The sequence below is a fragment of the Leishmania martiniquensis genome, chromosome 13 (assembly GCF_017916325.1).
Source record: "Leishmania martiniquensis isolate LSCM1 chromosome 13, whole genome shotgun sequence".
Classification (NCBI taxonomy): Eukaryota; Euglenozoa; class Kinetoplastea; order Trypanosomatida; family Trypanosomatidae; genus Leishmania; species Leishmania martiniquensis.
In genome coordinates, this window is record NC_090148.1 from 219,662 (window position 1) to 234,382 (window position 14,721).

At 62.8% G+C, this 14,721-nt stretch overlaps 4 protein-coding genes across 4 annotated transcripts; all 4 read left to right on the plus strand.

Annotated features, from left to right (window-relative positions):
• Positions 1 to 1,704, plus strand: LSCM1_05880 (uncharacterized protein; the record flags this gene model as incomplete). The annotated part of the gene is made up of 1 exon (XM_067323316.1): positions 1 to 1,704. One exon carries the CDS (start codon positions 1 to 3, stop codon positions 1,702 to 1,704), a length of 1,704 nt encoding a protein of 567 aa, XP_067180267.1.
• A 1,960-nt stretch (positions 1,705 to 3,664) lies between these two features.
• Positions 3,665 to 5,098, plus strand: LSCM1_05881 (uncharacterized protein; the record flags this gene model as incomplete). Its single annotated transcript, XM_067323317.1, has 1 exon — positions 3,665 to 5,098. One exon carries the CDS (start codon positions 3,665 to 3,667, stop codon positions 5,096 to 5,098), a length of 1,434 nt encoding a protein of 477 aa, XP_067180268.1.
• Positions 5,099 to 6,128: 1,030 nt separating this feature from the next.
• LSCM1_05882 (uncharacterized protein) lies at positions 6,129 to 7,841 on the plus strand (the record flags this gene model as incomplete). Its single annotated transcript, XM_067323318.1, has 1 exon — positions 6,129 to 7,841. The coding sequence occupies one exon, from the start codon at positions 6,129 to 6,131 to the stop codon at positions 7,839 to 7,841; it is 1,713 nt and encodes a 570-aa protein (XP_067180269.1).
• Positions 7,842 to 9,582: 1,741 nt separating this feature from the next.
• Positions 9,583 to 12,744, plus strand: LSCM1_05883 (uncharacterized protein; the record flags this gene model as incomplete). Its single annotated transcript, XM_067323319.1, has 1 exon — positions 9,583 to 12,744. One exon carries the CDS (start codon positions 9,583 to 9,585, stop codon positions 12,742 to 12,744), a length of 3,162 nt encoding a protein of 1,053 aa, XP_067180270.1.
• Between the last annotated feature and the right edge of the window lie 1,977 nt (positions 12,745 to 14,721).

Sequence of the window (14,721 nt, forward strand, 5' to 3'; positions counted from 1 at the left end):
ATGCCGGTGCACCCCGCGGTTCAGTCGCTGTGCGAGCAGTCCATCGAGACGATCGGCCTGACAACTGTCTCTGCTGTGGCCTCCGCCCTCGCAGATGTTTCGACCGCCTCCGATCTTATTCAGCAGCCCGGGCAGGCGAAGGCGCTGCAGGATGTACTCAAGAAGTGCCTCTCAATCCTGAACAAGAGTGGCAAAAACTACGCGCTGCGGCTGGCGTCCCTGGAGTGCCTCTACACCCTTTCTCAGCCACCCATCCAAGCGTTCCGGACGGGGCAGCTATGCCGTACGCTGAACAACATGAACAGTAGCGTGGAGGAAATGCTGGCGCTCAGGGGGCCAAACGGGGCTGAGGATCTTTCCTCTGCTCGCGAAATGTTCACCGTGCTGATCTTCCGCTTCACCAACTATGACACAAAGGTAATTCGACTCTTGCTGCAGCACATATGTGAGGGTGATGTCGGCGCGATGGTGCAGACGCTACTCCACATCGTGGTTCAGCATGGCGAGACGTGCGAGTGGCCGCTGTTGCAGGCGGTGCTGCAGTCTCTCTACGAACTAACCGTGCCGGCCACCTACTACGTCACCGGAGAGGACGGCGCCACCGAGCCGATCCGCGACTCCGCTGCAACACCGAGTAGCAGCTCACTACAGAGCTTCACGGTGGAGAGCTTTCAGGATAGGATTGCTGCGCTGCTCACCGAGATGCGGGTCCACCGAGTGTTGGAGCAGCTGCTGGCGTCCCTGTGCGCGTTGTGGCACAAATCCACCTACAACCGCAGCCCGCCGTCGCTAGCACAGGGATACGCGGGGTCAGTCGCGCTTGGCGCCCTTGGCCGCCCGGATGTGGCGCACACCGTCACCAGTGCCAGCACGGACCAGCAGATGGAGCTGCTGAACTGGCTCTCTGCCTTTGCGCTGCTATGCCGGGCACTGGACAACATGGCCGAGTTCTGCCGGGATGTGCGGCTTTCCAGGGAGTTGCGGGCCCGGCTGCTCGGTGAGCCCAGCTGCCATGAGTGGCTTGCGTCTGCAGCGGTGCCGGCTGTTATCGCAGCCATACAGGTGTGGATGTCGGGCGCCGGCGCCAGCGCCACGGCGAAGGTGAAGCACAGTTTGCTCACGACCGCCATTACGCTTCTGCGGCTGCTGCGGCTTGCCTTGTATAAACCAGCTGTGGGCTTTACTCCAGCGCTGCTCTCCTCGATGGCGTGCCTCGCGGCGCAGGTGCATCGCGGGGAGCCACACCTGCGCCTGCAGTATGGCGGCATGCAGGTGATGCTCTTGACGGTCGAGTGTCTCGTGAACATGAACGCGGTGGCAATGACTAGCCCGGTGAACCTCGCGGAGGCCTTCCGTTTGCTGCTTCGCACCATTGCCGCGGACAAGACCCGCTGCACCTTGTCCAACTCGTACAGCGACGCCGGCGGCGGTGGTGGGGTGACCGCAGCGCAGCCGTCGGATTCACTCATGTCCATCGCCGAGTGGTTTGCCTTGTGCGTGCGCGAGGAGGAGTCCCCGTTCTGCGAGACCGACGGCAGCAATGCCTCTGTCACTGATGCACGAGTGCTTTGCGGCGGAGGAGGCGGCGCTGCAGGACGCGGCAGACCGCGTCGCCGACCTCGTTGCGCTAGAGTCGCAGCTTGCAATGATGCAGAACCTTTTGCTGCTCATGTCGCTGTCGGAGCTACTGAGTGGACTGCCTGACTGCAGGCTGGAGCGGGCGGCCCAAGCCGATCCGCGCAGCCGCAACGGCGATGCAGGCGCGCAGAGGCCGCCGAGCAACATCCACAGCCCGCCCCCCAAACGCAAGTCTCACAGGAAAAAACTATCGCACCATCCCGCGGCGTACGTGTGCGATTTGACGGGAAAGCTGATGCGCGAACCTGTGGTGCTCAGGAGCGGGCACCGGTTCGAGCACGACGCGCTGCAGAACGTTATTCGTCAGGTTGGGCACGTCGACCCCATCTCTGGCGAGTCCATCGACGAGGAAGTGGAGGTGGACATCTCACTGCAGCAGGAGATTGCCGCCTATCGCGTCAAGCGTGCATCCGAGAGGGGATCGTGCTAACATCCTTTCACACTTCCTGCGCCTAGTCTCCCTCGCTCTCTCTCCCGAGGGATTACAGGGGGTGGGGAGGGAGGGAGGGGAGGGAAAAAGGGGCACTTGCATACGATTCGTGTCGACGAACCGGAGAAGATGCGATGGTGCGCCTGCGCGGCTCGTCCCACTTTTTTCTTTCCCCTCTCGCAAGCGCTCACTGGAAGCTGCTTCTTTCGTACAGGAGGCGGGAGTTGCCGCCCTCTGATGATGCGCGGCGGGAGGAGGAAGCCCCAGAGCCCGCCATCGGCCCTCAGTTCTGGTGGATAGGCGTGGGCTGGCGCGGCGCCAGAGACGTGCGCTCATGACACCGCTTGCTTCCGCTCACGGCAAACCGCGGCGGGGATTCGGCAAGCATGCGCGTCCGTCCTCCCCACTCCTCCGGTCCGAGGCGCACGGGTGCGCCGGCGGGCGACCCCTCTCACATCTCGCCAGGTGGGGATGATGTGGCGCCGATGCCGGGAGTAGGACGAGGGCACCTGTGCATCGCCCCATCGGCTTCTTCCTGATTCTCTTGTAGAAAGTACTCACAAAGACGTCATGAAGTGTCGCGGCTGGCAGAGCGACTGGAGGGGAGGGAGAGACACAGCACGCGTACAGGGTACAGCGCCCTGGCCTGAAGCTGGCCGACCTTCCCCTTGGCGTCGTCCGGCATGCACCCAGACCACCACCACCGCTGCCCCACCTGACGCAGGGCGTGCAGTCCCACTCGAGTCCGCCCGGCACCGGCCGCGCAGCGCGTATGCGAAGACGATGCGGGGAGACGGGCAAGGACGACGACCTGCGCGGACATGCATGGGCTCGATTCGACGGCAGGGCCGTTCGTCTCAGGCGACCCAAATGTGGCCGGCCAGGGCCAACAGCGGCAGGATGAGCTGTGGGGACTGTGTGGCGCGTATGCGCGTACGCTGAAATGGGTTGCCGTGCCGTGCGATGGAGGTGGTGTGGTGTGGTGTGTGCGTGGGGGGGGGACGCCGTCGAACGGCCAGAGTAGAGAAACGGCACGCCCCTTCTCCGTCCATCTCTGTGTGTGTGTGTGTGCATGTGAGTGTGCCCACCACCCGCAGATTCCCTCTGACAGCCCTTTTCGCGCTGTGCCTCCTCCTCCCTCCCCCGGTGGGGCAGCAGTATGGGGAAGTGAGAATTCGCGGCTCCTGTCGCTCGGACTGAATCATGGCTGCTGAACTTCGCTTTTTCCCCTTCCGTCGCCCCCCTTTTTCTCTCTCCCTCTCCCTCCACATATATATACGAACGCCTATCGAACCCTGTATTTGGCCTATGGACACATGCGCGCGCCCTCCCCCCTCCTCCTCGCCCCCGCCCCCGCGTTCTCTCCCGCTTTGGCGATACACGCGCGCTCTTTGCGTCATCTTTGTTGTCCCACCTATTCACGCAGTGCTCCCATCACAGCCGCCTTCACGCCTCCCCCCCTCTCTCTCTCGTGTGCGTGTGTGTGTGTGCGTACATATTAGCTTGTTTCCCCTCCTCGCCCTTACCCCAGCTTAGGTATAGGCGCATCCCCGCCTGATTCACCGACCCTCCCCCTTGCCTCACCCTCCATACAGAATGCCGCACGGGCACCTCGCAGCCGAACGCCAGAGCCGCCGTCGCTCCTGGTGGGGGGTAGCTGTGTGCGTTGCCGTGGTGCTCGCCATGGGCGCTGATGGACTTCTGGTAGCGGCCTACAACGCAGTACCTCGACTGACATCGCTGCAGGAGCACCGCGACTTTTCAACGGCCATCGGCCATCACTCGTTTGCCCCCCCGCTGCTGCGGCAGTACTATGGCGATGGCGAGATACCGCACTGGAGCATCTCCGGCTCCTCTGTCATCACGGATCACTACGTGCGGCTGACACCTGACCAGCAGAGTCAGACAGGCCACCTCTGGAACACCGAACCGCTGGACATGAATGCATTTGAAGTTGTTGTAGGTTTCCGGGTGTATCGGTCAAGGGGCGGCACTGGCGCGGACGGCTTCGGGATGTGGGTGGCGCAGCCGCCGCTCTCAGACGGCCCAGTATTTGGCCGCCCTTCCACATTCAAAGGCTTCGGCATTCTATTCGACTCGTACGACAACGATAACCGCCGCGACAACCCGATGGTGAGCTTCGTGCACAACGACGGCTCCTCGGCGAAGCGCTTTAACCCGGAGAATGACTTCATGGGCGACAGCGTGGCCAGCTGCATCTTCGATTACCAGAGCGTATCCGAGCCGCTCATGGCCACCATGCGCATGGTGTACTTCAAAGGGACTCTCCAGGTCTTCTTGTCGAGGGACAGCGAGGCCACCGAGTCGGAGTGCTTCCAAGTCACTAACCTGCCGATGCCGGAGGGCGAAGTGCACCTCTCCTTCTCCGCACAGACGGGCGGCTTGTCGGAAAATCACGACATCATTTTCGTCCACCTCTCCCCCATCGTGGAGGTGAAGTACGACCACGATGTGCATCAAACGATGATACCGGCCAACGAGCTGCACCACGCGCAGCTTTTCGACAACGAAGCCATGAACAACCGTCGATCGTCGGCGGAGCCGGAGGCCACCGGTTCTCCCACGACGCCGCCGCAGCAGATGCCACAGCAGCAGCAGATGCCACAGCAGCAGCAGATGCCACAGCAGCAGCAGATGCCACAGCAGCAGCAGATGCCACAGCAGCAGCAGATGCCACAGCAGCAGCAGATGCCACAGCAGCAGCAGATGCCACAGCAGCAGCAGATGCCACAGCAGCAGCAGATGCCACAGCAGCAGCAGATGCCACAGCAGCAGCAGATGCCACAGCAGCAGCAGATGCCACAGCAGCAGCAGATGCCACAGCAGCAGCAGATGCCACAGCAGCAGCAGATGCCACAGCAGCACAACCAGCCTCCCGCACAAGCCTACGCTGACGCCGCCACCACAGAGCGACAGCGAATCGAAGAGCTTGAGAGGAAGCTGGCAGAGCTCGAGGGCCGAAACGGTCGCCATGCCGTGGGTGGCACCCAAGGGGAAGGGCGAGCGTAAGTGAGCCTTGAAAGTGGCGATGACAGATTACACCGCGTGCGCCGTGCACGCACACACCATGGAAACTACGTGGAGCGCGATGACTAGGCGGAGGGGCCTGCAGGGGTGAGGCGACGGCGAGGCTGACGTTGTTGCCTTGGGTACTCTTGGTGTGGGCTAGCGTGTAACTGCGATGGGAGGGTGGGTGGGTGGGCGATAGTGGTGGGGAAGCAGGGTTACACACAGATTCAGCAGCAAGCAGAGGGGCCTGGACTGTTCTGTTTTCTTCCCTTTCCGCTCACCATCGACCCCCTCGTCCACCTTTTCCACCGCTACCTCATGCACTCTCCTCCCCAACCCGCACCACCCTCCCTTTTTTTCTCTCTTCCGCGTTTTGTCGCTTGGTCGTCTCGGTTGCGCGTTTCTGCGATGGCTGCGGTTGCTGCTGCCGCCTTTTGGATCGAGTTTAATGTGTGCTGGCGCCTGTGGGATCCATGAAGCATGCGCGTGCGCCTGACTGCCAATCCACACGCCATCTACTTCATGCCCCTCTCTCCACATCCTCGACAACTGCGCTTCTCTTCCTGTGCGCTGAGTGGCAACTGCGACGCGTCTCATTCGACACGAAGAAAATCGTTTATCATTTCTGCGCGCATCGTGGCCGCCTGTGTGTGTGCGCGCCCAACCGGCTGCATCCGAGCTGGAGAGGCTGAAGGTGTACGGGTGGTGGCAGAGGGTCGTCTTGCCACGGGCTGCTCCCTCCCCTCCCCTCCCGTCCCTTCCTCGCTCTCCGACACACACACGAACGCGTCACCAAAGCATGCACGACTTGTATGCGCGTGTGAGCTCGCCCTTTTCTACGACATCCTCGTCCGTGCGACTGGGCACCAAGGTGTGAGTTGCGCTCTTACTCCTCGCCCCTCTTCATCCTCTGCCCCCACACGCACCCCCACACGCACTGGCAACGTTTGCACACGGACTCATACGTGCGCTGCTTTGCGCTCCAACTCCGGTAGCACAGCATCCACCATAAGGATCCGTTTTTGAAACGATGGCCCGCGGGTACAGCTCCAGCCGCAGCAAGAGCGGCCGCCCGACGCTTCGGATGAAGCGCTCCCGTTCCATGTCTCTACACGCGCTGAGGAGGAGCATGGAGGCGCGCAAGGCGGTCAAGGCGGCCGACGACGACAGCGCCGCGGCGTCGTCGACACCCTCGGCCGTGGCGACGGAGGCGTCACACAAGACGCTCAAGGTACTACGCCAGGGTCACGCGCCGTCGTCGTTGTCCTCGGCAGCAGCGGACGCAGTCCCTGCGGCTGCAAAGGCGGCTGCGACGAAAGCGACAGCGAAGTTTGTGTCGGCTGACGGCGGCGGTCGCAGCGTCACGAGCAGTGCCGGCACTCGCTCCAAGTCCGCCGCCTTTCGCCGCAACCTGGCCGACCTCGAGAAGCTGTTCGATGACGCCATGGAGGCCAGTGAGGACGAAGACGAGACCGTCTTGAACACCACGACCATGACCAAATACAAGGAGTGCGGCCGCATTGTCGACGCCGTGCTGGATCAGCTCGCGGCGGCGTGCGTGCCCGGCGCCAACACAAAGGCGCTGTGTGACGTAGGGGACGAGGAGATTGTGAAGCGGCTGAAAGGGCTGTTTGTGAAGACGAAGGGAGCGGACGGGAAGCGACTGGCGCGCGGCATCTCGTACCCGACGAACGTGTCTGTGAACGAGATGCTGTGCAATGACAGCCCGTACCGCGTGGAGGACGGCACCATCTTGAAGGATGGTGACGTCGTAAAGGTCCACGTTGGGTGCCACCTCGACGGCTACCCAGTGAGTGCCGCACGCACCGTCGTCGTCGCTTCGAGAGCGGCGACTGCAGCGGCAGAGGGTGACGAGGAGGCGTCGCAGAGGAAGAGGGGTGGCGCGACGGCCACATCGTCGTCGCGCCTCGCCGTAGGCAACGCCATCGAGGCAGCGCGCGTAGCGCTGCTCGCGATGATGCATGCGCTGCGCCCTGGCGCGCTGAACGCCGACATCACTGACCTCATCGCGGCCATTGGGCAGCACTACGGTGTGCAGGCTGTGGAGGGTGTGCTGTCGAACCGGAGCAAGCGCTGGGTGCCAGACGGGATGGACTGCATCATTGCCCGCCGCGTAGCGAGCGATGGCCCGCATCAGGATGTGGCCGACTGCGAGGTGCACGAGCATCAGGTGTGGTGCCTCGACGTCGCCTTTACTAACAATGACAACTACCGCATCACACTTTCGGAGAAGCCCGTGACGCTGTTTCGTCGCACCCCTCACGACTTCGAAGCGGACGCGCGGGTGAAGCAGGCGAACGAGACTCTGCAGGAGATCACCGACGCACATTTCTGCTTCCCCTTTCACTTCAAGAGCCTCGCGAACCCACTAAAGGGAAAGCTCGGCATCCATGTGCTGCAGAAGAAGGGTGTGGTGGACAGGCTGCCCCCGCTGCGCACGAAGCACGGCTACGTGACGGCACGGTTTAGCGCCACCGTGGCTGTCATGGCGAAGCGGGTAACGGTTCTGTGCGGCGCGCCGCCCACCGCCCCTGTGGCGACGCCGCCGGCAATGCGGTCAACCATGTCGGAGGACACGCTGCCTGCTGAGGTACTCGCGGTGCTGAGATGCCCCTACGAGTTCGCCGACGTGCGCGCGGCGGTGACGGCGAACGACGCAGAGGACCACAGCAGCCCCGCCAAAAAGCGCATGCGCATTGAGGCAATGGAGAACGAAGAGTAAGGGCGGAGAGGATGTGTGCGTGCGTGTGTGTCGGTGCTCTGGTATTGGCAAGCAGTCGACGATTTCACTGAGGGTGTAAAGGTAAATCTAATGTGTAATGGTGCACACACACACACACACACACTCGCCAACAGTCGCTCCACCGTGGGAGTGGGTAGGCGACGTTCGTGACGAAGGCGAGTGGGAGTGCGAGGAGGAGAGGCGTTGTGGTGGTGGGGACGGGAGCTGTGGGCGGTGATGTCCGTGACGGACACAAACGACCATTGTATGCGCCTCTCTCTTCTCGCATCGCTACCCTTTGCCGCTCTTTCTAGCCCCGTGAGTCTCTGTGCACATGTGAGCGCGCCGGCGCTCTTTTTCGTCGAGCTTCTTCCCTTTCCGGTGGTGGTCGGGGGCCTTTCTCGTGTACGCAGACGCCGTAAGACGTTACGGAGGAAGCCAAGAAGGGCGTGCCGCGAAGGGGCGGAGAGAGTAAAGTGCAGCAGTGCTGCGTCAGGTATGGCGCGAACTACGCATGCGTGTGTGCGTGTGTGTGTGCCGACTGAGAGACGGACGGGGGAAGTTTTCGTCGGGCCAGCGGTGAGGGCAGGAACGGGGATGAGGAGCGTGAGCTGCGGCGTTAATGCCGCGGGAGCCTCTCCCGCGCACTGCTGCTTCCTCTCCTCCTCAGCTGCTCCCTTCGCCTCTTCGCTTTCACCCTTCCTCTCTCCCGATCGCTGCTGCGCTGCTTGTACGTGCTGGGGAGCTTACACGCACGTGGCCATGCCGCCGGCTGAAGTAGGTGAGTACGCAACTACCCTCCCTCCCCCCTGCATGACGCCCACACGCACACGCGCTCGTAGGCTTGTCGAGAGTATCCATAGGCGCCCACGAGCCATTGATACCGCTGGTACTCGCACGCAGCTTCATCGTCACCGGCGTCGCTGCCACTGCCACGGTCGAGCTGTTGCCACCGCCATGACGCTCACTCTCGTCGTCGCTGTGCAGGTCCCGAATATCCCCCGCCTCCATCTCTCGCTTTGCCTCTCACTGTTAACACTCTTCCGCACCCCCCTCCTCTGGCGTCTTCTTCGCTATCCTGCAGCTGCTACCGTCGGAGTACATGTGGGCCCACCCCTGCTGCTCATCACACACACACACACACACGTACGCCCAGATATATACGTACAGCGACGCACATAAACACACACGCACACACCGCATACACCTATACACCTATACACCTATACATAAGCACTGTGCACGTTGTACGCACGACTCCGCATCGCTTGCTTCACCCCCTCTTGGCCACTGCTTCTGTCCCCTGCGCTGCTTTGCTCTCTCACCCCTCGCACAGGTGCACTGTGCCCCTCCGCACATCTCAGCTTCATTTTTTTTTCACAAACGCACGCACGCGTGCCGTTCTCTGCTCAGCTTACAGAGACCGCGGTATTAGCACGCGCACGCACGCACGCATAGATCGTACAGCACTCACTCACTCGCACGCCCCATTCAGATACATACACAAACACACGCACACAGACATCTTCGCATAGACACTCAACAGCCCACCGCCACGAGCACACACACGTACACACAGAAGGGGGGGGTGTAGCTAAGCCGCTCTGAAGGTGGAACGGGGTCGCGAAAGGGCTCTCACAGATTCTTCGGCTGCACCATCACACCTCTGGGCTGAGCGCACACAGAGCACACACATACACGTACACACATAGATACGGACGATTTGAAAGGGAGAGGAGTCATGCCGAAGTCAGCCAACACGCGGCGGTACGCAGGCAACAACCCCAGCGGGCGTCGTGCAACAGCGCCGCGAGCTGAAACAATGCAGAAAAGCACCGCCGGCACTGAGGAGAAGGACAACACAGTGACTGTGCACCAGGAGCCGCATATGAGCGACCCGCACTCGTCTGCCCGACAGCAGCAGCTGGAAGAGGACACAGTGCTGCAGCGCGAGCCGTCGTCACTATCCTCCATGCGCGCGCTGAGCGCGTCCTCTCCGGCCTTCATTCCGCACCAGTACGTGCTGAGGCAACCGCAGGGCGAAGATGCCGACGGCAACTCCGCCGCCTTTGCCACGACGCAAAGCGCCCTCTCCTTCACGGTCGCGTCGCCGCTGATGTGCGCGCGCAGCACAGGCGGCGACAGCTCGATGTCCTCCCCGCTCGCCTTCGCACCCTTGCCGAACGCGAGCCATTCCACTGCTATGCTGTCGCCGTTCTCCCCTTCCGTGGCTGTAAATATCGACCCGCTGGCCACTGGCGCCACCTTTGCCTCTATCGGGTCAAGTGCCACGGGCGGTTCTGCGTTCTCTGCACAGTCGTCCCATCAGCTGCGAGGCGCGTACGCGCGCGCCACTGCCGCGGCCGCCGCTTCTTCGATGCAGCTTCAGCTGACCGATCCCTACGCGTCGGCCACCGCCGCTACCACTTCTGTTGACAGTGCTGCTGCTACTGCTCCGCCACACACGCCGTCGGAGCCGCCGCCGCCGCAGCGCCGTGCCACGCGCAAGACTCCCGTGGCGGCGTGTGTGGCCGCGAAGGCGGTGTACGGGCCATCGGTTCCAGTGTTCCACTCGCAGTTCATCGATGTTGTCACCGGCACCGCCTCCATGACCCCCTTAGCGCTATGGCAAGATCAACTCACCGCCAACGACGGTGCTGACCTTCTCGGGGAGGCTTTCGACAATCGCCACGAAGCGGCCATGACAGCCCCCGAGTCGGCGATCATCGGCGCGGCCACTGCACCGCCGCCGTCTCCGCCGACGGTGGCGTTGGACAGGGAGGACGCAGAGATGCAGAGAGAGTGCCAAGCACCCAGTTCAGCCATTCAACAGCCCTCGCAGCGCCGTGTCTCGGCGGTCACCGCGGCTGTTCTGGCAAGCCAAGACGCACAGCTCGCAGAACGCTCTCAGCGCTACACCGAGGCGGAGCAGCTGCCCCACGCACTGGCCTCTGCCACCACCGCGGCTGTGCTGAGGTGGGGTGGTGCATCTTTCGTTCAGCATACCGCTAACAAGGACGCCAGCGACGCCGCCACGGCCAAGTCGACTGCGAAGTCCCAGCACCCAATACCAACGTCCACAACAGCCGCGGTGAGCGAGACAGAGACGAACACGCACGAGACGCCAAAGCGCCGCCCGCCCAAGATGTCCACGACAACCGTTAGTGCCAGCAACAGTAGCAAGGCGCGGGCTTCCGTCACGCGCAGCGGCGACGGCGGTGCTTCGACGGTGAAGCGCCTGCATGCCTGCCTGGCAAGTACGGAGGAGCGCTCCGAGGTCGACCGGTCGGGGTCGGTGATGGGACTCACCGGCTCTACGCGCCGCGTTCTGCCTACCTGCGGCGACGACAACGACAACGACAACGAAGGGCACCGTAGCGACGCCGTAACCCCAACGGCGACGCCTGCCAAAGTGCTGGCGGCGGAAGGCTCTCCGTTCGTCGTGGCTGCTGCTGCTGCCGCCTCCTCCGGTGACGCACGCATCATCCACGCGCGCGGCCGCTCTTCGTCGCGGGAGAACAGCGCTTTGGCCCACTCGGAGTCCGGCGTGAGCGCGTTGACGCGCCACACCGCCTTCGCACTGCAGCAGCAGCCGCACAGCAGCAACAGCAACGCCAACAACGGCAGCAACGCACAGCTCCAGCGGGCGATGATGCAGCTCATTGCACAGATTCAGACAAACGCCTCCGCGCCCGCCGCTGCCGCTGCCGCTGCTGTCACACCGCAGAAGTTGGGCGCACCCAACGCCGCGCCGGCTGAGACGGGCGCTGCAGCCGCCGTTTCCACCGCCTTTAAGACACCTGAGGTGGAGCGGGTCCCGTCGGCCCGCCCTAGTGCGTCCAAGAACGCCGCCAGCCGCAATATCACCACCATCATCCACACGCCGAGCACATCCGGCAAACACCACGGTGAGTCGTCGACGACCATCAAGACGGCGATCACGTCTGAGACGTCGCGGCGTCAGGACAGTGGCGTGGAGACTGTGACGTCGGCAAAGGGCTCGCGGGGCGCAGCGCCGAAGGGCGCGCAGCGGTCACTAGCGAGTTGTCTTGAGGCCATTTCGCCCCAGCGCGTGCGCAACAGCAGCGCCGCTGCGGGCACGAAGGGAGTGACCGCCACGTCACAGACGCTGCTGCCGCCGTCGTCCTCAGCGTCCTTCACGGTGCCCGACACTGCAGGGGCGATGCCTGTGCCACGTTCTCAGCGCCGCGGCACGAAGCAGGGAGCAGCCAGCGCCACCTCTGCTGCCGCCAATCCAACGGCTGCGTGTGGTGCCGCTGCCGGTGCGACTGAGTGCCACTCAACTGGAGCGCAGGCGACCAGCTACGCAGTGGTCATCGAGGGCCACATGCAGCGTCGTGTGACAGCTGTCTCGTCCACGGCGCTGAAGCCAGGAGTGTGTGTCCTGTTCGAGGAGGACCGCGGCATTGACATGGGCCGCGTTGTGCAGTGTGATGTTCTGGACGGCGACGAGGCTGCCGGCACGCTGGCCACAATGGCCTCGGCGACGTCGCCCCTGAGCCGCAAGGACCGCCCCGCTCCGGTGCTGCGGCCGGCCACTGCTGAGGAGGAGTACCGCTGGCTGTACGCCGATGTGAAGGAGGCGGAGTCGACGCTGGAGCCGTGCCGCGAGGCGGCCGCGCGTCTTCGGCTGCCGGTGAAGGTGGTGGCGGCCGTGTATCAGTTCAACAAGGCCAAGCTTACCTTTTACTACGAGAGCCCTACCCGCGTCGACTTCCGTCCTCTGCTGCCCTCACTCTTCTCGCGCTTCCATTGCCGCATTTGGATGGCCCGCCTGGAGACACTGGAGATCGCAGCGGCCGCGGCTGAGGTTGCCGAGGAGGAGGGCGCCCACACTCGCTCGCAGGCGGAGAAGAGCGCTGAGGCTGTCATGAGCAGCTGATTGGACGGATACGGCGTCTTCGTGTGTGCCGTGCAGCGAGAAGAGGGGAGGGTCTCTTGTTGTGGTCTCCTCCCCTTCGCAAGTGCCGCTGCACTGCACACAATGTCCTCTCTCTCCCCCTTTCTCCAATACGGAGGTGATAGATGCGATGTCGCGAACCGGCCCGTGGATGACCGTACACTGTGTATGGTTGCTCAGACGCTGCCGCACTCTCATGTCGCGCGGTGTCTCTGTGCATGTGCGCATGCCTGCAATAGGTGTCTGCGTGGGTGTGTGCACACCTTTACCGCCACCGTACACTGTGCCTCTTGCACTCTCGCGCCACCGCCGCGCCTGCTCCAAAAAATATCTCTTCTCCGATGCGAGCATGGGTGCCCTGTCTTCGCCTTCTTGGCCTCTTTTGCTTTCCGTCTGCTCACCCCCTTTCACCTTAGCTAGGGCGTCTCATCGATTATGATGGCTGCGCAGAGGGCCAACGCAGCAGAGCAGCGGGCGCAGCAAGGGGGGCGTACAGACGTGCCCTCTCTCTCCTTCGTTTTTCTCTCCCTGTCCTCTGTGTATGAGTCGTACAGGTGTACCCGTGCCTCCTCTCCTCCCTCCCTCCACCCCTACGGCCATTATCCACCACACGCGCGTGTCGTCACCCTCCTCCCTCCTTTGCTGTCCCCCCTCTCTCTGGCCCATGGGAGGCCTCGCTTCTTCCGTGTTGGACCCGCCAGGGGTGCGGGGGACAGCTGCCTGATGTTCATTGCCCCCCCTCCCCTCCCCCTCACTCCCGACGCATCGTCGCCGACGTTCACGATGGCGTTTCGAATTCTCCGCAGCACACGCTGTGCATCCTCCGTAGTGCTCCCTGTGCGCTTGTGTGTGGCTGCTGACGGTGCCCTCTTTGCCCTCTTCCGTCCGGTATTCTGCAGTAGCGAAGTCGCGAAGAGAGAGAGCATTCACTGCCAGCGTGCCTCTTTGCGGCTATCCAGCCGGTCTCTCTCCCCTCTCCCCTCCCTGTCTGCGAGGTCCCCTGCCTGAGCTGCTCGGCACCGCGTCGGCTCATGTTTGTGCCCGGGCCCGAGTCTCTCTGCGTCTGTGCTGCGGCGTTGGGCGCGTGGCAGCTGCGCGGTATTATTTTGTACGCTCTATTTCTCTTTTTGCTTTCCACCTCGCGCCCCCCCACTCCTCGAGCGCTGGCGTGCGTGTGTGCGTGGGCGCATGCCCTTGTTGCCACGCGTACTCGCCATCCTCCCTGCATAGCGTGCCTCAGTGCTGAGAGGAAAGGGACAGGCCTGTCGACTGAGGGAGCGGTGACGGGGAAGAGAAGGTGCGCTGCTTTTTCTTTTTTGAATCACGTGTGCGCGCTGCAAAGCCGATGACGAGTGTGATGGCAGAGAATGACGGGTGCACGCCGCCGCTCTGCTCTCCCTTTTCTCTCTCCGAGACTCTGTGTGCTCCTTTGGCTGACCCAGCCATGCTGCGCGCGTGGGTGCGCGCCTGCAGCTCAGTGGGGGAATGAGGGAGGGGGGACGGTAAGGGGTCGAGAGGGGTCACGCGGTGGGGAAGAGGCACTTCACCTCCTGGCGCCTTCTCTCTTCACCCCCTCTCCCTCCATGAAGTGGTAAAGGGTGCAAAGAGTAACCGTTAGATGACGGCGAGGAGGTTGCGCGTGCATGCATGCGTGTGTGTGTGTGCTTCGTGAAGAGCGCGCGAACAGACACAAACACACAGATAGATAGACACTCTGAAGGGACTCTGTGATTGGCGGAGGAGTAAAAAATAATATACGCGTGTGTGTGCGTGCCGGAGTACGGTCGAGGGTACGTTGAGACTCGGTCGTCTCCGCTGCGAAATCCGTCCTCCACGATGTATGTGTTGTTGTCCTCGTGCCTGGGCTCACCGCGATGATGGTGGATGGCGTGTATGTGTGTGTGCGTGCGAATGATGTGCTGATCGTCACTCGGTGTTCTCTCTCCTCCTTCCATAGAA